Source organism: Carcharhinus amblyrhynchos, unplaced genomic scaffold (genome assembly GCF_965287045.1).
Source record: "Carcharhinus amblyrhynchos unplaced genomic scaffold, sCarAmb.v2.hapA chromosome_360, whole genome shotgun sequence".
In the NCBI taxonomy this organism is placed as follows: Eukaryota; Metazoa; Chordata; class Chondrichthyes; order Carcharhiniformes; family Carcharhinidae; genus Carcharhinus; species Carcharhinus amblyrhynchos.
Genome location: NW_027650100.1, coordinates 1 through 17,893, shown reverse-complemented (window position 1 = coordinate 17,893; position 17,893 = coordinate 1). Strand labels below are relative to the sequence as shown.

The following is a 17,893-nucleotide window of genomic DNA, read 5'->3' as shown; positions in this document are numbered from 1 at the left end:
CGCTCAGTCTTCAGCTCCCATCCACAGAGTGCCTGGGGCCTGAATGATTCTTCCAAACTGTGGCTCCTCTGACAATGTGGCACCCCGCTGTGTGCAGCGCCCGAGCGGGAGGGATGATCCAGTGGTTGTTTTCGAACATACCTCAGTTTAAAGTTTGTTTATTTATCGAACCCGGGTCTCTGGCGCTGTGAGGCAGCAGTGTATCAACTCGGCCACACTGAAGGAACGGCCAATGTATTTTCCAAGTCGGGAAGGCATGTGGCTTGGTGGGAGTGGACGGGGGGAGGTTGCAGGGGTAGTTGGGAGGGGGAGGGAGAATTGCAGGGGTAGTTGTGGGGGGGGGGAGTTGCAGGGGTAGTAGGGGTGCGTTGTGGGGGAGGGAGGGGGTTTGTGGGGGAGAGGGGGGTTTGACTATGATATAGTTGACGTCAAGCCTCCCACTTACGTGGCAGGTTGGGGTCTCTGATGTACTTCCCACCTATGTTTGTGCTCCTGTGTTGGGGACAGGCACCTGTACTCCATGTCGTTTCCCCCACCACTGCCCCCCCCCCCCCCCCCCCGACTTCCCCTACCCTGTAGGCTGCTGGGCACCCACTTTCTCTCCAGCTTGCCGAGGAATCAGACGTCTGGCTGGGTGGAAAAGCAGCGTGTTTGAAATGGCCGTGTCTGCTCCTCCAGCCCCCACTTTGGCTGTTCCAATAATTACATTGGAATATCTTTAAAATGAATATTATTTGGTGCCTGCCGTTCTGCTACTGTCGCAGTGCTAAAGCTTGAGCACACAGGCTCCCAACACTGCCGCCTGTACATGTGTAGCAATACTGCAGTTAATACAGCTCATAATCAGCAGGCAGTATCTGGGATCGTGCTGTGTAATGACTTTTTCATGGAATAAATAAATGCAAATACTACCCGTCCCCCACCCCCAGAATTTACACATTTGTGATGCCTCTTCTGAGGGGATTCGTAATGCGGAGATGCCGGTGATGGACTGGGATCGGCACAGTAAGAAGTCTCACAAGTGACTCACCTGATGAAGGGGCAGTGCTCCGAAAGCTCGTGCTACCAAATAAACCTGTTGGACTTCAACCTGGTGTTGTGAGACTTCTTACTGAGGGGATTGAGGGAAGGTAACCAATATCCACCAATTGGAGGTAAATTTAAAGTTTATTTATTAGTGTCACAAGTAAGGCTTACATTAACACCACAATGAAGTTACTGTGAAAAAGCCCCTAGTCACCATGTACTCCAGTGCCTGTTCAGGTACGCAGAGGGGGATCTTAGCACAGCCAAGACACCTAATCAGCACATTTTTTCAGACAGTGGGAGGAAACCAGAGCACCCACAGGAAACCCACGCAGACATGGGGACAGTGTGCACAGAGAGTGACCCAAGCCGGGAAGCGAACCTGGATCCCTGGCGCTGTGAGGCAGCAATGCTAACCACCCGGGCAGTTCTAGTCTCCGTCTTATTAAATGAATTGAGGCAGCACAGGAGGAGGGGGGTTCAGGGTTAGAGATACATCGAGAGGACATTATCAGACTGGGTGAATCAGAGCAAACAAGCCAACCTGACGCAGGTTTTATTTGTAATGATTTGGATTCGATGGGGTTGGCCGTAGAGATATTTGCATTTTTTGGAAGGGGTGGTGGGGGGGGGGGGGGGGGAGGGGGGCGGTGAGTTGGATCAGTAAATAGAAGACAGCACCCGGAGGAAACCCACGCAGATATGGGGAGAATGTGCACAGACAGTGACCCAAGCTGGGGATTGAACCCAGGTCCCTGGCGCTGTGAGGCAGCAATGCTAACCGCCGTGCCGCAGTATAATCTAGTGAGGCAATTCTTTTCATTGAGTTTAAACGCAAAACCTCCCTTCCTGTCCCCCCGCTTCCTTTTGCAAGTTAATTTTCAGTCTGTATCCACTGCCCCGCCGTCTGTCATTGGAAATGAGGGACAGATTTGTCCCTCGAGTTACCTGGGGGTGGGGGGATCTAAGTGTTTCTGTATCTCACTCGGACGTGTTGTGTTTTTCAGAAGCGAGCCTTACAGCCTCTCGAGCACTGAGGAAGAGACAGAGGAAGCTCGCGAAGACCGCAAGGCTTGGCAGCGCCAACAGCGGGCAAAGCAGAGAGCCCGCCGCCACATCCTGGTCACCCAGACACCGCCAGAGGAGGAGGAGGAGGTCGGGGAGACGCCCGAGGAGTCGATGCCGGAATCAAGTGCCGGCAAGCATTTAGCCGGCAGCACCGGAGAGAGCGAGGAAGAAGCCATGGAACTGGACGTGGTGACCTGCGGCCAGGGGCCGGCCGCACACTGGGGGGACGGTGACGGCGAGGCTGGCCGGAGGACTCCGGAGGTCCACCAGACCCCGCCGGCCCGTCTGGAGGGTGAGCAGGCTGTGCGGACGGAGAGGAGGGCGGGCACCAGCACAGCGAGAGCCAGGGGGGCCCCCGAACATGGGGAGGGCTCGAGGTGCCTGGCGAACTTCAGTGTCACCGACACGGCCACTCAGACCAGCAGCACCAGCTCTACGCCACAGGACAGCAGCAAGCTTCCATCTCGGGACGCCATGGTGCAGACGGAAGGGTCAGCGGAAAAACCACAGATGAGGTCAAGGAGCACATCATTCCACGCAAACCAGGGAGCTGAGGACCGAGACACGGACTCCCTCCACAGTCAGGTACTCCGTTCCCGGGCTCCCTCCACAGTCAGGTACTCCGTTCCCGGACTCCCTCCACAGTCAGGTACTCCGTTCGCGGGCTCCCATTAGAGAGCATCACACTGGTAAAATGGAGTGAGAGACCGCCAGCGAGCTCAGTCTAGTATAATTACCCTAAGACATAGGAGCAGAATTTGGCCATTCAGCCCATCGAGTCTGCTCTGCCATTCAGCCATGGCTGATATGATTCTCATCCCCAGTCTCCTGCCTTCTCCCCGTAACCCTTTGATCCCCTGATAGTGCAGAAAGAGGCCATTTGGCCCATCGAACATGCACCAACAACAATTTCACCCAGGCCCTATCCCCAGATATTTACTCTGTCAATCCCTAAGGGGCAATTTAGCATGGCCAATGCACCCTGGCCAACACATCGTTAGACTGTGGGAGGAAACCAGAGCACCTGGAGGAAACCCACGCAGACACGGGGAGAACATGCAGACTCCACACAGACAAGCAGGGAATCGAACCTGGGTCCCTGGCGCTGTGAGGCTGCGGTGCTAACCCACTGTGCCACCTCTCGGGTACTTTAACTCTCCCACTAAAGTCCACCCCCCACCCCCGTTTGGTGCAGTTGGATTTTGTATGTTTGTTTGTAGATGTTTCCCGGAGCGGTGACAGTTCCTGCTCTGGCTGCTTTAACCTGAGGCTGGGGGCTCGGTTTAAGGCTGTGTAGAGCCGGTCGATGGTTCTGTCCCCTTCTGACAGGGGCTTGCGTTTGTTTCCTTGCTGAAGGAGGATGAGGAGTTTGAGCTGCCGGCCCCTCCGCCCGGGCGTCTCCTGCGCCGACACGTGCGAACCATCCGTGAGGTGCGCACCGTGCTGACCCGAATCATCACTGATGTGTACTACATCGACGGGAAGGAGGTGGAGCGCAAAGTCACTGAGGTAAGGACCCCTCCCGGGGGGGGGGGGGGTGGGGACGGTGTGACGGGGGCGGTCTGCCTCAGCGGGGGGTCAGTATTCCAGGCAGGCGAATACAGCGCAAAGATAAAGGGGCCACTCGGCCCCTCAAACCTAGCCCACCATTCATTAACAGATGTTCTCAATCTGGACCACTTTCCCAGTGATGCGGGAGGCCGTTCAGCCCATCAAACCTGCATGGGCAACAACACCACCCAGGCCCTATCCCCAAAAGCACACATATTATACCCTGCTAATGTTCCTGACACTAAGGGGCAGTTTAGCACGGCCAATCCACCTAACCCGCACGTCTTTGAATTTATCCCCGTGTTTCTCAATTCTTTTTTTTAATTTAGAAGGAGGCCATTCAGTGCTTCACGTTTCCCTGAATTGGATCTCCCTCAATCTGGTACACGTATAATTCCTAAATTTGCACCCCTTTATTGTGGAGTCCACTAGAGGTAGACAAGAACATCAATGATCAACAAAAGACTCTGAGTGTTAAAATGGGCAGCGCGGGCTTGTAGGGCCAAAGGGCCTGTTTCCTGTGCTGTTCTTTCTCCCAGGCCCATTCTCCTGCCCTATCCCCATATCCCTGCACATTCATCCTGGCCAATCCGCCAAACCTGCACGTCTTTGGACTGTGGGAGGAAACCCATGCAGACACGGGGAGAATGTGTGCAGACTCCACACAGTGATCTGAGGCAGCAGCGCTTAAAAAAAGTCTATTTCTGTTTAAAGGGACACAAGTGATTTTCTGACCCCCCCCCCCGCAAACCCCCGCCACCCCCCAGTTAACTGCCTCTATCTGCCAACAATTAAATAGCGTGAATTTACATTGTACGAACAGGAGCAGTTCGATGCTGCCTTGTTGTCTGTGTGTGTGAGCCTCCTCCTCCTCCCACCCTCCCCATCCTCACCATCTCCCCACCTCAGCACAGCCTCCTGTGTGACTGTGACGTCTGATGAAGCAGCTTTTGCTTCAGTCTGCTCTCGCTCTTGTTAATTATTCGGGTGTGGGATGGGGATATCGCGGATTAGGCCGGCGTTTACCCCTCATGCCCAGTGCCGGTGCTGAGCTGCCTTCTCGAACCTCTGCAGTCCACGTCGCACTGTTAGGGAGGGAGTTACAGAATCTCGGTGGTGAAGCTGAGGCGATGTCCCATCGCGATGTAGAAAGGTGACGGCCACTCTGCGCACAGCAAGATCCCACACACAGCAATGAGATATTAACCATCTGTCTCAGTGATGTTGATGTGAGGGATGAATGTTGGGCCCGGACACAGGGGAGAACTTCCCCGCTCTTCACTACAGCGCACTGGGATCCTCTGTATCCACCCTGAGAGGGAGGGTCTCAGTTTAATGGCTCCTCCCACGGCGCGGCGCTCCCTCAGCACCGACCCTCTGACAGTGCGGCGCTCCCTCAGCACCGACCCTCTGACAGTGCGGCGCTCCCTCAGCACCGACCCTCTGACAGTGCGGCGCTCCCTCAGCACCGACCCTCTGACAGTGCGGCGCTCCCTCAGCACCGACCCTCTGACAGTGCGGCGCTCCCTCAGCACCGACCCTCTGACAGTGCGGCGCTCCCTCAGCACCGACCCTCTGACAGTGCGGCGCTCCCTCAGCACCGACCCTCTGACAGTGCGGCGCTCCCTCAGCACCGACCCTCTGACAGTGCGGCGCTCCCTCAGCACCGACCCTCTGACAGTGCGGCGCTCCCTCAGCACCGACCCTCTGACAGTGCGGCGCTCCCTCAGCACCGACCCTCTGACAGTGCGGCGCTCCCTCAGCACCGACCCTCTGACAGTGCGGCGCTCCCTCAGCACCGACCCTCTGACAGTGCGGCGCTCCCTCAGCACCGACCCTCTGACAGTGCGGCGCTCCCTCAGCACCGACCCTCTGACAGTGCGGCGCTCCCTCAGCACCGACCCTCTGACAGTGCGGCGCCCCTCAGCACCGACCCTCTGACAGTGCGGCGCTCCCTCAGCACTGACCCTCTGACAGTGCGGCGCTCCCTCAGCACCGACCCTCTGACAGTGCGGCGCTCCCTCAGCACTGACCCTCTGACAGTGCGGCGCTCCCTCAGCACTGACCCTCTGACAGTGCGGCGCTCCCTCAGCACTGACCCTCTGACAGTGCGGCGCTCCCTCAGCACTGACCCTCTGACAGTGCGGCGCTCCCTCAGCACTGACCCTCTGACAGTGCGGCGCTCCCTCAGCACTGACCCTCTGACAGTGCGGCGCTCCCTCAGCACTGACCCTCTGACAGTGCGGCGCTCCCTCAGCACTGACCCTCTGACAGTGCGGCGCTCCCTCAGCACTGACCCTCTGACAGTGCGGCGCTCCCTCAGCACTGACCCTCTGACAGTGCGGCGCTCCCTCAGCACTGACCCTCTGACAGTGCGGCGCTCCCTCAGCACTGACCCTCTGACAGTGCGGCGCTCCCTCAGCACTGACCCTCTGACAGTGCGGCGCTCCCTCAGCACTGACCCTCTGACAGTGCGGCGCTCCCTCAGCACTGACCCTCTGACAGTGCGGCGCTCCCTCACTAAAAGTGCTGACAGATTTTTTGCTGTCTGATGGGCTCATTGTTATAATGACTCTGGTTTTGTTTAGGGTGACAATATTATCTGTGCTTAACAACTGTAAATAAACCATGAATCTGTGCTCAGACTAGTGGAACTGACCTTTCACCCTGTGTCTTTGTGTCTGTTTTATTTCCACCAGGAGAGTGAGGAGCCGGTGGTGGAATCTCGGGAATACGAGAGCGAAGTCTCACCGTCCCGGGCTACAGGCTCCATGACGTCCGGAGACCTGGCGGACATCAGTTCCTTCTCCTCCAAGGCCTCCAGCTTACTGCGGGCCTCCAGTGGCACGAGCAGCATTGCGTCGCTGGCACACAGCAGCAGTAGCAGTGGGGGAGGGGGCCTCGCACCCCACGAGCGGGGCAGAGGTGGCGGGGCCACCCGGGGCAGGAACGGAGGGGCCGACCCCCGGGAGTTTGTGGTGCCCACTGGCAGAGGATTCCAGTCCAAACTCAGGTGGGGGCCCACCCCTAGCACGGGGTTAGATACAGAGTAAAGCTCCCTCTACACTGTCCCCCCATCAAACACTCCCAGGACAGGTACAGCACAGGGTTAGATACAGAGTAAAGCTCCCTCTACGGTGTCCCCATCAAACACTCCCAGGACAGGTACAGCACGGGGTTAGATACAGAGTAAAGCTCCCTCTACACTGTCCCCCATCAAACACTCCCAGGACAGGTACAGCACGGGGATGGGTTTGTGTGACTACAGCCTGAAGTGTCTCTGGTTGAAATAGTCAACTGATTGCGACAGCGGTTCCTATTGGATATCACAGTGGATCTTTTAAACCAATATCTCTCTAAATATTTCTCAATATCTGCTGACTGTTCATTTGGACAAATTTCTTTAGCGGTTAACTTGGGTTATCTGTGCAGTAACTTCCTGGCTACTGCGTGACTGCACTTGGACATGTAGCTTTTACAGAGAGTGGGGTCTGTCTTGGGGGGATGGTCTAGGCTGGATCGCAGTCCCCACAATGTGAGGGTGGCTGGCGTCCAGGTGATCCGTGTTTGGGAGGGAGTTGCTACATTTGCCAGGCCTGATGAGTGGCTCACTCCACCATGGTGTGGAGATGCCGGCGTTGGACTGGGGTAAACACAGTAAGAAGTCTCACAACACCAGGTTAAAGTCCAACAGGTTTGTTTGATAGTAAACCCACCAGAACTTTCCACACCCCTGACGAAGGAACGGCGTTTCCGAAAGCTTGTGGGTTTACTATCAAACTTGTTGGACTTTAACCTGGTGTTGTGAGACTTCTTACTGTGTTCACTCGCCATCCCAGGGGTCGGTACCATCTGAGTGACTTCTCCCATCTGTAACTCCTGTCTCTCTTTTCTCTTATCTCCTAGCCCCAGGAAGGTTGGATCCCAATACTGGTCACCCACCAGACAGCCACTGTCCGGCGTGGCGGAGAGCGAGGAGATCTCCGTCAGCAACAGGCAGGCGCCAAGAAGCCCTGCGCCCCGGGGCCGGGGGAAACGAGGACGGCCTCCAATCAGATCGCTCGTTGGGAGGTGAGCAGCGTTGCTGGGTGACACGGGGCAACACCAGCGTTGGGGGAAATGGGATCCATTCGGCCCAGCGTTGGTGCACTTGTGCTGCTTCTGTGTCTTGCTCTGCCAGCCCCCTTTAGTCCCCATCCTGACCAGTTGACCTAACCAATTGGTGGCACGGTCGCACAGTGGTTAGCACTGCTGCCTCTTAGCGCCAGGGACCCAGGTTCGATTCCCGGCTTGGGTCACTGTCTGTGTGGAGTTTGCATATTTTTACCTCTGGGTGCTCCGGTTTCCTCCCGCAATTCGAAAGATGTGCAGGTTAGGTGGATTGGCCATGCTAAATTGCCCCTTAGCAACAGGGGGACTAGCTAGGGTAAATGTACGGGGGGGTAGGGCCTGGGTGGGATTGTGGTCGGTGCAGACTCGATGGGCCGAATGGCCTCCTGCACTGTAGGGATCGTACGATTCATTCTGCCTTTTCTTTCTCTCTATCATCCGCTCTCTTGTCGCCGTCTTGTTTCCGTGCAGGGAGATGATGCCGGCCTCTCACAGGGCACGGGGGGCGGATCAGTCCAGTGCCACGTCCCCCGAGGAGGAACACTACACTCGCATTGCTGCCCGCCCCTCCGAGAAGGCGGTGGGCCCAACCTACCCGCGCTCGGGCTCACCGGAGATCCCACCCCTGCAGGCCGCGTCGCCCTCTGACCCCGGGCTCCCGGCCTCTCAGGCCAGCAGCTTTGTGGGGCTGCGCGTGGTGGCCAAGTGGTCATCCAATGGATACTTCTACTCGGGAACCATTACCCGCGACTCCGGCGATGGCAAATACAAGGTGCTGTTTGACGATGGCTATGAATGCGAAGTCCCGGGCAAGGACATCCTGCTGTGTGACCCCATCCCCGTGGAGACCGAGGTGACAGCCCTGTCTGACGACGAGTACTTCAGTGCAGGTATTTAGCTCTGTCTCGCTGGCAGGACGCAGCGAGCCGCCACTACACTGGCGACCTAGAGAACCCGAGTTCGAATCCCACTGCAGCCAGCTGGGAGAATTGCCAAGAAAAGACCCAGAAATACATTTAGGGTCAGTGGTAAGGCCATTCAGCCCCTCAAAACTAGTACAAAGGAACAGGAGAAGGCTTGATTTACCCATCTGGAGGGGATTAGCGGAGTAATTAAGCAGTGTTTCGTGAATAGGGCCTGGGTAAGATGCTGTTTCGCAGGGTTGGTGCAGACTTGATGGGCTGAATGGCCTGCTTCAGCACTGTAGAGATTCTATGATTTGCCATGGTGGGAATCGAACCTGGGTCCCCAGAGCATTACCCTGGGTCTCTGGATTACTAGTCCAGTGACAATGGCACTGTGCCTCCCACTAATGTCGGGTAAGTGGGTGGCACAGCGGTTAGCACTGCTGCCCCTCAGTGCCGGGGATCCAGGTTCAATTCTGGCCTCGGGTCACTGTCTGTGTGGAGTTTGTACATTCTCCCCATGTCTGCGTGGGTATCCCCCGGGTGCTCTGGTTTCCTCCCACGTTCTAAAAATATGCGAGTTAGGTTGATTGGCTGTGATAAATTGACCTTTAGTGTCAGGGGGATTGGGAGGGTAAATGCATGGGGTTATTGGAATAGGGCCTGGGTGGGATTGTGGTTGATGCAGACTCGATGGGCTGAATGGCCTCCTTCTGCACTGTAGGGATTCTGTGTGTCAGGTGATGTGGAGATGAGCAGGGTAAATGGAGTTGCAGTGAGGATGGTCAGTATTTGTTACTCTTGTACGCTGCCTTCTGGAGACTATTGAATCAGTTAGTTGTAAAGACAGTGAGCGCCTTGCGTGCTGTGCTCTGCAGGTATTGTCAAGGCTCACCGGAAGGAGGCTGAGGAATTCTATTACTGCATCGAGAAAGACGGGCTACAGAAATGGTACAAGCGAATGGCGGTCATCCTGTCCTTGGAGCAGGGGAACCGGCTACGGGAGCAATTTGGCCTTGACCCCTGCGAGGCCACCACCCCCCTCACCATGGCAGCGGACATCAGCTTGGGTAAGTTGGGAATGGGCCCAGTTGTACAGTGGGGGATCTGTCCTTAATGTCATAGCTCCTTGAAAGTGGAGTCACAGGTGGGCAGAGTGGTGAAGAAGGCATTTGGCATGCTTGGTTTCATTGGTCAGGACATTGAATACAGGAGTTGGGACGTCTTGTTGAAGTTGTACAAGACATTGGTAAGGCCACACTTGGAATACTGTGTACAGTTCTGCTCACCCTATTATAGAAAGGATATTATTAAACTAGAAAGAGTGCAGAAAAGATTTACTAGTATGCTACCAGGACTTGATGGTTTGAGTTATAAGGAGAGGCTGGATAGACTGGGACTTCTTTCTCTGGAGCGTAGGGGCTGAGGGATGATCTTATAGAGGTCTATAAAATAATGAGGGGCACAGATCAGCTAGATAGTCAATATCTTTTCCCCAAAGGTAGGGGAGTGTAAAACTACAGGGCACAGGTTTAAGTTGAGAGAGGAGAGATACAAAAGTGTCCAGATGGGCAATTTTTTCTCACACAGGGTGGTGAGTGTCTGGAACAAGCTGCCAGAGATTGTAGTAGAGGTGGGTACAATTTTGTCTTTTAAGAAGTGTTTAGACTGTTACATGGGTAAGATGGGTATAGAGGGATATGGGCTAAATGCGGGCAATTGGGACTAGCTCAGGGGTTTAAAAGCAAAAGGCGGCATGGACAAGTTGGGCCGAAGGGCCTGTTTCCATGCTGTAAACATCTACGACACATTGAATTGTGCACAGTCCTCCAGCTGAGATCTCGCAGTGTGTCTGCGCGCACAGGCACAGGGGCTTTTGTTTGCGCGGGCGGGGGGTGCGTGTGTTTGCGTGCGTGTGGGGAGACACGTGTGGGGAGGGGGTGTGTGTGTGTGTGTGTGTGTAGAGGATGGTGAGTCTATGAGCTGGATGTTTATTCGCAGATAACCTGGTGGAGGGAAAACGCAAGCGGCGCAGCAATCCTGGCTCCAGCACTCCAACCCGGAAACAGGGGGAGAGCCCCCGGGGACTGGGCCTCTCGGGGAAGCGGAAGCTGATGAGCTCGGACGAGGAACGTTCTCCCGCAAAACGTGGCCGCAAACCAGGGAGCGGAAAATCCGGTAAGGACGGGGGCGGGGGGTAGATTTCGGCAGCCGGATTGGGATAGTGTGCCCGGCACTTGCCCTGTAGAAGTGTACAGCACAGGGGGAGGCCATTCGGCCAGTCAGACCCAGGGAGTTTCATTGGGTTGGTGGCCAGTTGCCCATCTCCCTAATTGCCCCTTGAAACTGTGGCCCTTTCAGAGAGCATTGAGATGTGGAGTTAAAGGCAGGATTCTTTACAGGATGGGTTTTGACAACAGTGGATGATGGTTACCATGGTCACCATTACTCAGACTAATTTTCCATTCCGGATTTTATCCGCTGGTTCGGTTTATTAAGTAAATTTGACTTCCACTAGCTACCCTGATGGGATTTGAATCTGTGTCTCCAGGGTGTTAACTCGGGTCTCTGGATTACCAGCCCAGTGACATTGCCACTGATATTCCTGCATATTTTTCTTTTTGAGTAATTGGTCCCATTTCCTTTGCCATCTAATCATATTAAAGATTTCTATTGGATCAGCACTGGGGGAGACGATGGCCTGGTGATATTATCACTAGACTGTGAATCGAGAAGTCCAGAGATGTGTGGGTTAGGTTGATTGGCCATGCTAAATTGACCCTAGTGTCAGGGGGAGATTAGCAAGATAAATATGTGGGATTGTGGTAGGTGCATACTCGGTGGGCCGAATGGCCTCCTGCACTGTAAGAGTCTAGGATTCTCAACTCAACCAATGTTCTCGGGACATGGGTTTAAATCTCTCTATACCATAGGCTATGACATAGAGGGAATTGGTTAGTACAGACTCAATGGGCTGAAAGGCCTCCTTCTGTACTGTAGGCATTCTATGATTACACGGGAACACCACCACCACCTGCAAGTTTCCCTCCAAACCACTCACCTTCCTGACTTGGAAATATATTGCCATTCCTTTGGGTCAAAATCCTCCCTAACAGCACCGTGGGTCAACCCACAGTACATGGACTGCAGCGATTCAAGAAGGCAGCTCACCGCCACCTTCTCGAGGGGTAAATAGGGATGGGCAATAAATGCTGGTCTAGTCAGAGATGCCCATGTCCCACGAATGAGGAAAAAAACCCCCACAGTGTGACGAGAATGTGGAACCCGCTGTCACGGGGAGTGTAGAGTAGGGGAGGCAGATGTGGGAGAAGGGAGTTGGTTTAGGTGGGAGGACCTGGTGGAGTATGAACATATTTCCAAGTCTGTAAATTCTGAGCCCTGTTTTGTGGTCTGCAGGGAGCTCGAAGCCGACGGGGTTTACCAGCCCCTCCGAGGGAGATGTCTCCAGTGAGCTTGGCCCGTTGCTGGAAGCCCAGCATGGACCCATCCCGAAAAACCCCACCCTCTTCGTGGGCTACGCCTTCATCCTCACCGCCGCGACGGAATCGGACCGGAGGACCAACAAACAGACACAACGGGACGGAGCCGTCAGCAGCGAGGAGGACGAGGGTGAGACCATCTCCGCTTCTGCCCAAGTCTGTTCTTTATCGTTAATTGGGGGGGGGGGTGAGGGGGACGGTTTCACAGTGACTTCATTGCGGTGTGAATGTAAACCTACTTTTGACACCAACCAAAAAATCTTTTAACTATGCTCCCAATAGACTGGGGAGGAGTTGTGGATGAGGGGGATGCGAGAGAGGTCAATGCTGGGGGGGGGGGGGTTATGGTGGGGAATAGGGGAGGGGACACTTGGAAGGGGACAGTGGGAGTACAGAGGGAACCTCACATACCAGCTGTAAGCAGTGGGGCAGTGATGCGAGGCGTGATGGGGGAGGTTGGGGTGGTTTTCCAATATGCAGTCTGTCCCCCCCGCCACCCCCACCAATGATAGTGAATAAAGTACGGTTTTATCTACCCCTGTAGAGTACGTGGAAACAGCAGCCTACAACAAGCTGTATACCGAGAAGCAGCTGAGAGCTGGCGGGGGCTACATCCTGCAGGATTTCAACGAAGCCCAGGTAAGATCAATCCCTCAGTTGCTTTTATCCAGTGAGCCCCGATCCTGGGCAAGGTGGAGACGTAGGGAGAACAATAGAGGAGTGATGCATTCCCCCCCCCCTCCCAGAGAACTAACGGCAAAGAGGAATACCTTGCCCTATAATCTGTAAAAGGTGTGTGTGAAGTGGTGCAACCTGCTCTTTAACACCACCTAGTGGTTAAATGCAAAATAAATCCCTGACACACAGTCTGAAAACAACACGTAACAATTTATCTGTCTAACAGTGAATAAATTAACTATTAACAAACCAAATAAATCCCTTTTATTCACTATTCTCAAATAAAACAAGATTCTAATGGTACGCTGCTGAAATAAATATAATTCCCACTCATTTAACAAAAGTAGGATTTAGTCACTCTCTAAATTACAACATGGTGGCACAGTGGTTAGCACTGCAGCCTCTTAGTGCCAGGGTCCTGGGTTCACTCTGTGTGGAGTCTGCATGTTCTCCCCGTGTCTGCGTGGGTTTCCTCCGGGTGGTCCGGTTTCCTCCCACAGTCCGAAAGACGTGCTGGTTAGATGCATTGGCTGTGATAAATTCTCCCTCGGTGTACCCGAACAGGCCCCGGAGTGTGGTGACTAGGGGATTTTCACAGTTACTTCACTGCAGTGTTAATGTAAGCTTACTTGTGACACTAATAAATAAGCTTGAAAAGAGATTGTACGGAGAAAAAAAGGATTTCATTTATATAGCTTCTTTCTCCACCTCAGGATATCTCTGTGTATAGTTGCTGTTGTGATGCCAGTTTGTGAACAGCACACAGCCCCATACAGCAATGTGACAGCTGCAATCTAATATCGATGGAGAGTTAAATATTGGCCAGGGTGTTGGAGCAAACTCCTATACTCCTCTAGTGACACAAGATTTGTTACCATCTGTGACAGGATAAACAGGGCCACGTTCGAAAGCTAATACCTCTGACGGTGCGGCGCTCCCTCGGCGCTGACCCTCTGATGGTGAGGCGCTGACCCTCTGACGGTGCGGCACTCCCTCGGCGCTGACCCTCTGATGGTGAGGCGCTGACCCTCTGACGGTGCGGCGCTCCCTCATGCCCTGGGCAGACTCTGATGATGTTGAGTGAAACACTTCCATGTCACCGTCCAGCCAACGACACCAGCCACGGTTAAAAGCTGGGCGTAGCAGTTAGTAACCCAGGGCCACTCCCACGCCAAGTACTTGAGGTTTTAATGTAGAGTTGTTAAATTATTTTTCAGAGACTGTTTTACTGCTGCATGTGAGACTCACGGGGTGGGTGTGTGTCTGTTCTGTTTCAGTGTAAAGCAGCTTATCAGTGTGTACTGATAGCAGACCAGCACTGTCGCACAAAGAAATACTTCCTGTGTATCGCCAGTGGCGTCCCCTGTGTGTCTAACCTGTGGGTACGGGACAGTTGTCTGGCAAACCAGCTGCAGCCTTACAAGAATTACATGCTGCCTGCGGGGTACAGTGTGGAGGCAGAACGCATCCTGGAATGGTGAGAGAGAAATATTTCCTTCCTCTATCGTTTCCTCTTTTTGTTCAGGAATTGTACACTCCACCCCCCACTCCAATAACTGACTCTACTCACCCATTTAACCCCCACCCCCACACTCCCATGTACACACTTCACCACCCAACCCCCCCCACCTCTTCCTAGTTAAACACTTGTTTACACTCTAAAGCCAATGAAACATTAGAGAGGTTTGCAGAGTAGAAACAGGCCCTTTGGCCCAACTTGTCCATGCCGTCCTCTTTTTAACCCCTAAGCTAATCCCAATTGCCCACGTTTGACCCATATCCCTCTATTCCCATCTTACCCATGTAACTGTCTGAATGCTTTTTAAAAGACAAAATTGTACCCACCTCTACTACTAGCTCTGGCAGCTTGTTCCAGACACTCACCCCTACCTTTGGGAAAAGATACTGACCATCTAGCTGATCTGTGCCCCTCGTTATTTCATAGACTTGATAAGATCACCCCTCAGCCTCCTACCCTCCAGAGAAAAAAGTCCTAGTCTATCCAGCCTCTCCTTATAACTCAATCCATCAAGTCCCGGTAGCATCCTAGTAAATCTTTTCTGCACTCTTTCTAGTTTAATAATATCCTTTCTATAATAGGGTGACCAGAACCGTGCACACTACTCCAAGTGTGGCCTTACCAATGTCTTGTACAACTTCAACAAGACGTCCCAACTCCTGTATTCAATGTTCTGACCAATGAAACCAAGCATGCCAAATGCTTTCTTCACCACTTTGCCCACCTGTGACTCCACTTTCAAGGAGCTATGAACCTGTACCACTAGGTCTCTTTGTTCTGTAACTCTCCCCAACGCCCTACCATTAACTGAGTAAGTCCTGCCCTGGTTCAATCTACCAAAATGCATCACCTCGCATTTATCTAAATTAAACTCCGTCTGCCATTTGTCAGCTGAAAACATTTAAATAAACTTGTTGCTCCCTGGGTGTGTCTGATTCCTGATATATTCATGTCCCCATGTCCTCTCTCTCTCTCTCTCTCTGTCTCCTGCAGGCATCCAAGGACGACTCCGTTTAAGAACATGAAGTTGCTGCTTGTATCTGACCAGCAGGAGGGCTTCCTGAGCCTGTGGTCGGAGATTCTCATGATGGGTGGGGCCATGTCTGTCAGACAGCACAACTCAACAGCACACAACAAGGGTAGGTTCACCCGGACCTGGGGGGGCTTGGTCAGTCCTGAAATCTGTTGGCCACATCCACTTATACTTCAGAAATAGTCAGGCCACTGCCTCTACCTAAAATGCAGTGTGTTTAAAATGGGAATTGGGTTAGGGTTTTTCCATCAAACATTCCCAGGACAGGTACAGCCCGGGGTTAGATACAGAGTAAAGCTCCCTCTACACTGTCCCCCATCAAACACTCCCAGGACAGGTACAGCACGGGGTTAGATACAGAGTAAAGCTCCCTCTACGGTGTCCCCATCAAACACTCCCAGGACAGGTACAGCACGGGGTTAGATACAGAGTAAAGCTCCCTCTACACTGTCTCAATGTGCCTTAGTCTGCACCTTACTGCAATGGGTGTATCTTGTATTTTGGATGAGTCAGTGGGTGCTGACATTGTGCAGAATATAGATGTTGAGGAGATGGTGATGCAGGAATGTCACTGAACAAGTAGTCAGAGGCTCACGGGTTTAAATCCTACCACAGCAGCTGGCGGAATTTAAATTCAATAATAAATCTGGAATATAAAGCTAGTCTCAGTAATGATGACCATGAAACCAATGTCGATTCTTGTAGAAAAAGAACTATCTGGTTCACTGATGTCCTTTAGGGAAGGAAATCTGCCGTCCTTACCTGGTCTGGCCTTTGTGACTCCAGAACCACAGCAATATGGTTGACTCTCAACTGCCCTCTGAAATAGCCAATGAGTGGCAGGGTGGCACAGTGGTTAGCACTGCTGCCTCACAGCACAAGGACCTGAGTTCGATTCCCGGCTTGGGTCACTGTCTGTATGGAGTCTGCCCATTCTCCCCGTGTCTGCGTGGGTTCCCTCTGGGTGCTCCGGTTTCCTCCCACAGTCTAAAAAAACATGCTGCTAGGGTGTGTTGGCCGTGCTAAATTCTCCATCAGTGTACCCGAACAGGTGCCGGAGTGTGGTGACTAGGGGATTTTCACAGTAACTATATTGCAGTGTTAATGTAAGCCTACTTGTGGCACTAAAATAAACTTGAAAACAGATTGTACTGAGAAAGAAATAAATAAAGTCACAGTTCAAGGGCAGTTAGGGATGGGCAGTAAGGCTGAATTTGCTGCCAGTGATTCTACAGGTAATTAATTAAACCCCCTGTAATATAGAGCAAGGTGTGACACCTTTTAACCAGTCCAGTGTTTTCAGTATGTTCCCTCCCTCATCACAGTTCAGTATCGCAATTTCCCCCAAATATTGCACCTCAGCGCACCAGCTAAGAATTGTGATTACAATTTGATGCTCAGGTGAACGTACGATATGAATTAGGAGCAGGAGTGAGCCCTTCGAGCCAGCTCTGTCATTCCAGGGCGGCGCAGCAGTCAGCAATATAAGTTTAATCAGCTTTCAGTGAAAGTGATAAATTTTCCATTCCTCCTCTGCGCTGCAACTTGTCTGTGGAAGATGTCCCACAATAAGTTGGATGGATTGTATTCATTGGAGTTTGAAGTGAGAGGGGATCTCGTAGGAACTTACACAAGTCTAACAGGATTAAGCAGAGTAGATTCGGAAAGCCGTCCTTTTTTTAAACTACTAAGCTAGTCCCAGTTGTTCACATTTGGCCCATGTACCTCTATATCCATTGTACCCATGTAACTGCCTCGAACCCGGGTCCCCAGAACATGATCCTGGGTTACCAGTCTAGTGATAACACCACCTCGCACAATCCCACAGAAGAATTTTTTAAATAACAGGACAGCAGGTAGCCCAGTGTGAAGGTCCAGCCTGCCCCCACCCCCGGTTAACCGCGCTTTCTTCTTGTGCTTTTTCAGATGTCCCATTGGGTATCTTTGACATTGTGGTGACGGACCCCTCTTGCCCAGCCTCCTTGTTGAAGTGTGCCGAGTCACTGGCCCTCCCCGTCGTCTCTCAGGAGTGGATCATCCAGAGTTTGGTCACGGGACAGAGGGTCAGCCACAACAACCACCCCAAGTACAAACACACCTACCAACCCAGTTAAAATGTCCAATCGTACCTCCCCCCCCACCCCCGCTCCCTCAACCGCCAATCAATTGTGCCGTTGTTTTACATTTTAGAAGCTTTTATCGTCTGTGTTTGTAACTGCATGTATGAAAATGTACATAGTTTTATTGGTTTCATTTTTATTAAAAAATAATGGAATAAACTGTGTGTCTGGCCTTTTTATCAATTTTACCTTTTATTTCTGAAGAGTGTGTTTTACTTGTAACATCCTGCAGCTCAGGGTAGGACGGAGTCCATCTCGGGCCTGGGTTTGATCTGTTATTTCAGCCAGAATCACAGATACAGAAGTTGTCCATTTGGCCCATCTATTCCGTGACTGATCTGATATAATCCTCAACTCCGCTTTCCCGCCTTATCCCCAAAGCC

At 52.8% G+C, this 17,893-nt stretch overlaps 1 protein-coding gene across 7 annotated transcripts in view; it reads left to right on the top strand.

Annotated features, from left to right (window-relative positions):
* Window positions 1-17,700, top strand: part of tp53bp1 (tumor protein p53 binding protein, 1) — a 71,841-nt gene extending 54,141 nt beyond the window's left edge. For 4 of the 7 annotated variants that reach the window (XM_080183652.1, XM_080183655.1, XM_080183657.1 and 1 more), the window contains exons 17-28: window positions 2,034-2,679; window positions 3,451-3,603; window positions 6,345-6,658; window positions 7,552-7,716; window positions 8,227-8,645; window positions 9,539-9,730; window positions 10,662-10,838; window positions 12,078-12,290; window positions 12,705-12,799; window positions 14,116-14,315; window positions 15,351-15,496; window positions 17,317-17,699. In XM_080183652.1, coding sequence (XP_080039778.1) covers window positions 2,034-2,679; window positions 3,451-3,603; window positions 6,345-6,658; window positions 7,552-7,716; window positions 8,227-8,645; window positions 9,539-9,730; window positions 10,662-10,838; window positions 12,078-12,290; window positions 12,705-12,799; window positions 14,116-14,315; window positions 15,351-15,496; window positions 17,317-17,504 — 2,908 coding nt within the window. In that variant the 3' untranslated portion in view covers window positions 17,505-17,699. Of the gene's footprint in view, window positions 1-2,033; window positions 2,680-3,450; window positions 3,604-6,344; window positions 6,659-7,551; window positions 7,717-8,226; window positions 8,646-9,538; window positions 9,731-10,661; window positions 10,839-12,077; window positions 12,291-12,704; window positions 12,800-14,115; window positions 14,316-15,350; window positions 15,497-17,316 lie in introns of all 7 variants that reach the window. The other 3 variants (XM_080183656.1, XM_080183651.1, XM_080183658.1) reach the window with 2 other exon arrangements.
* Window positions 17,701-17,893: the final 193 nt, after the last annotated feature.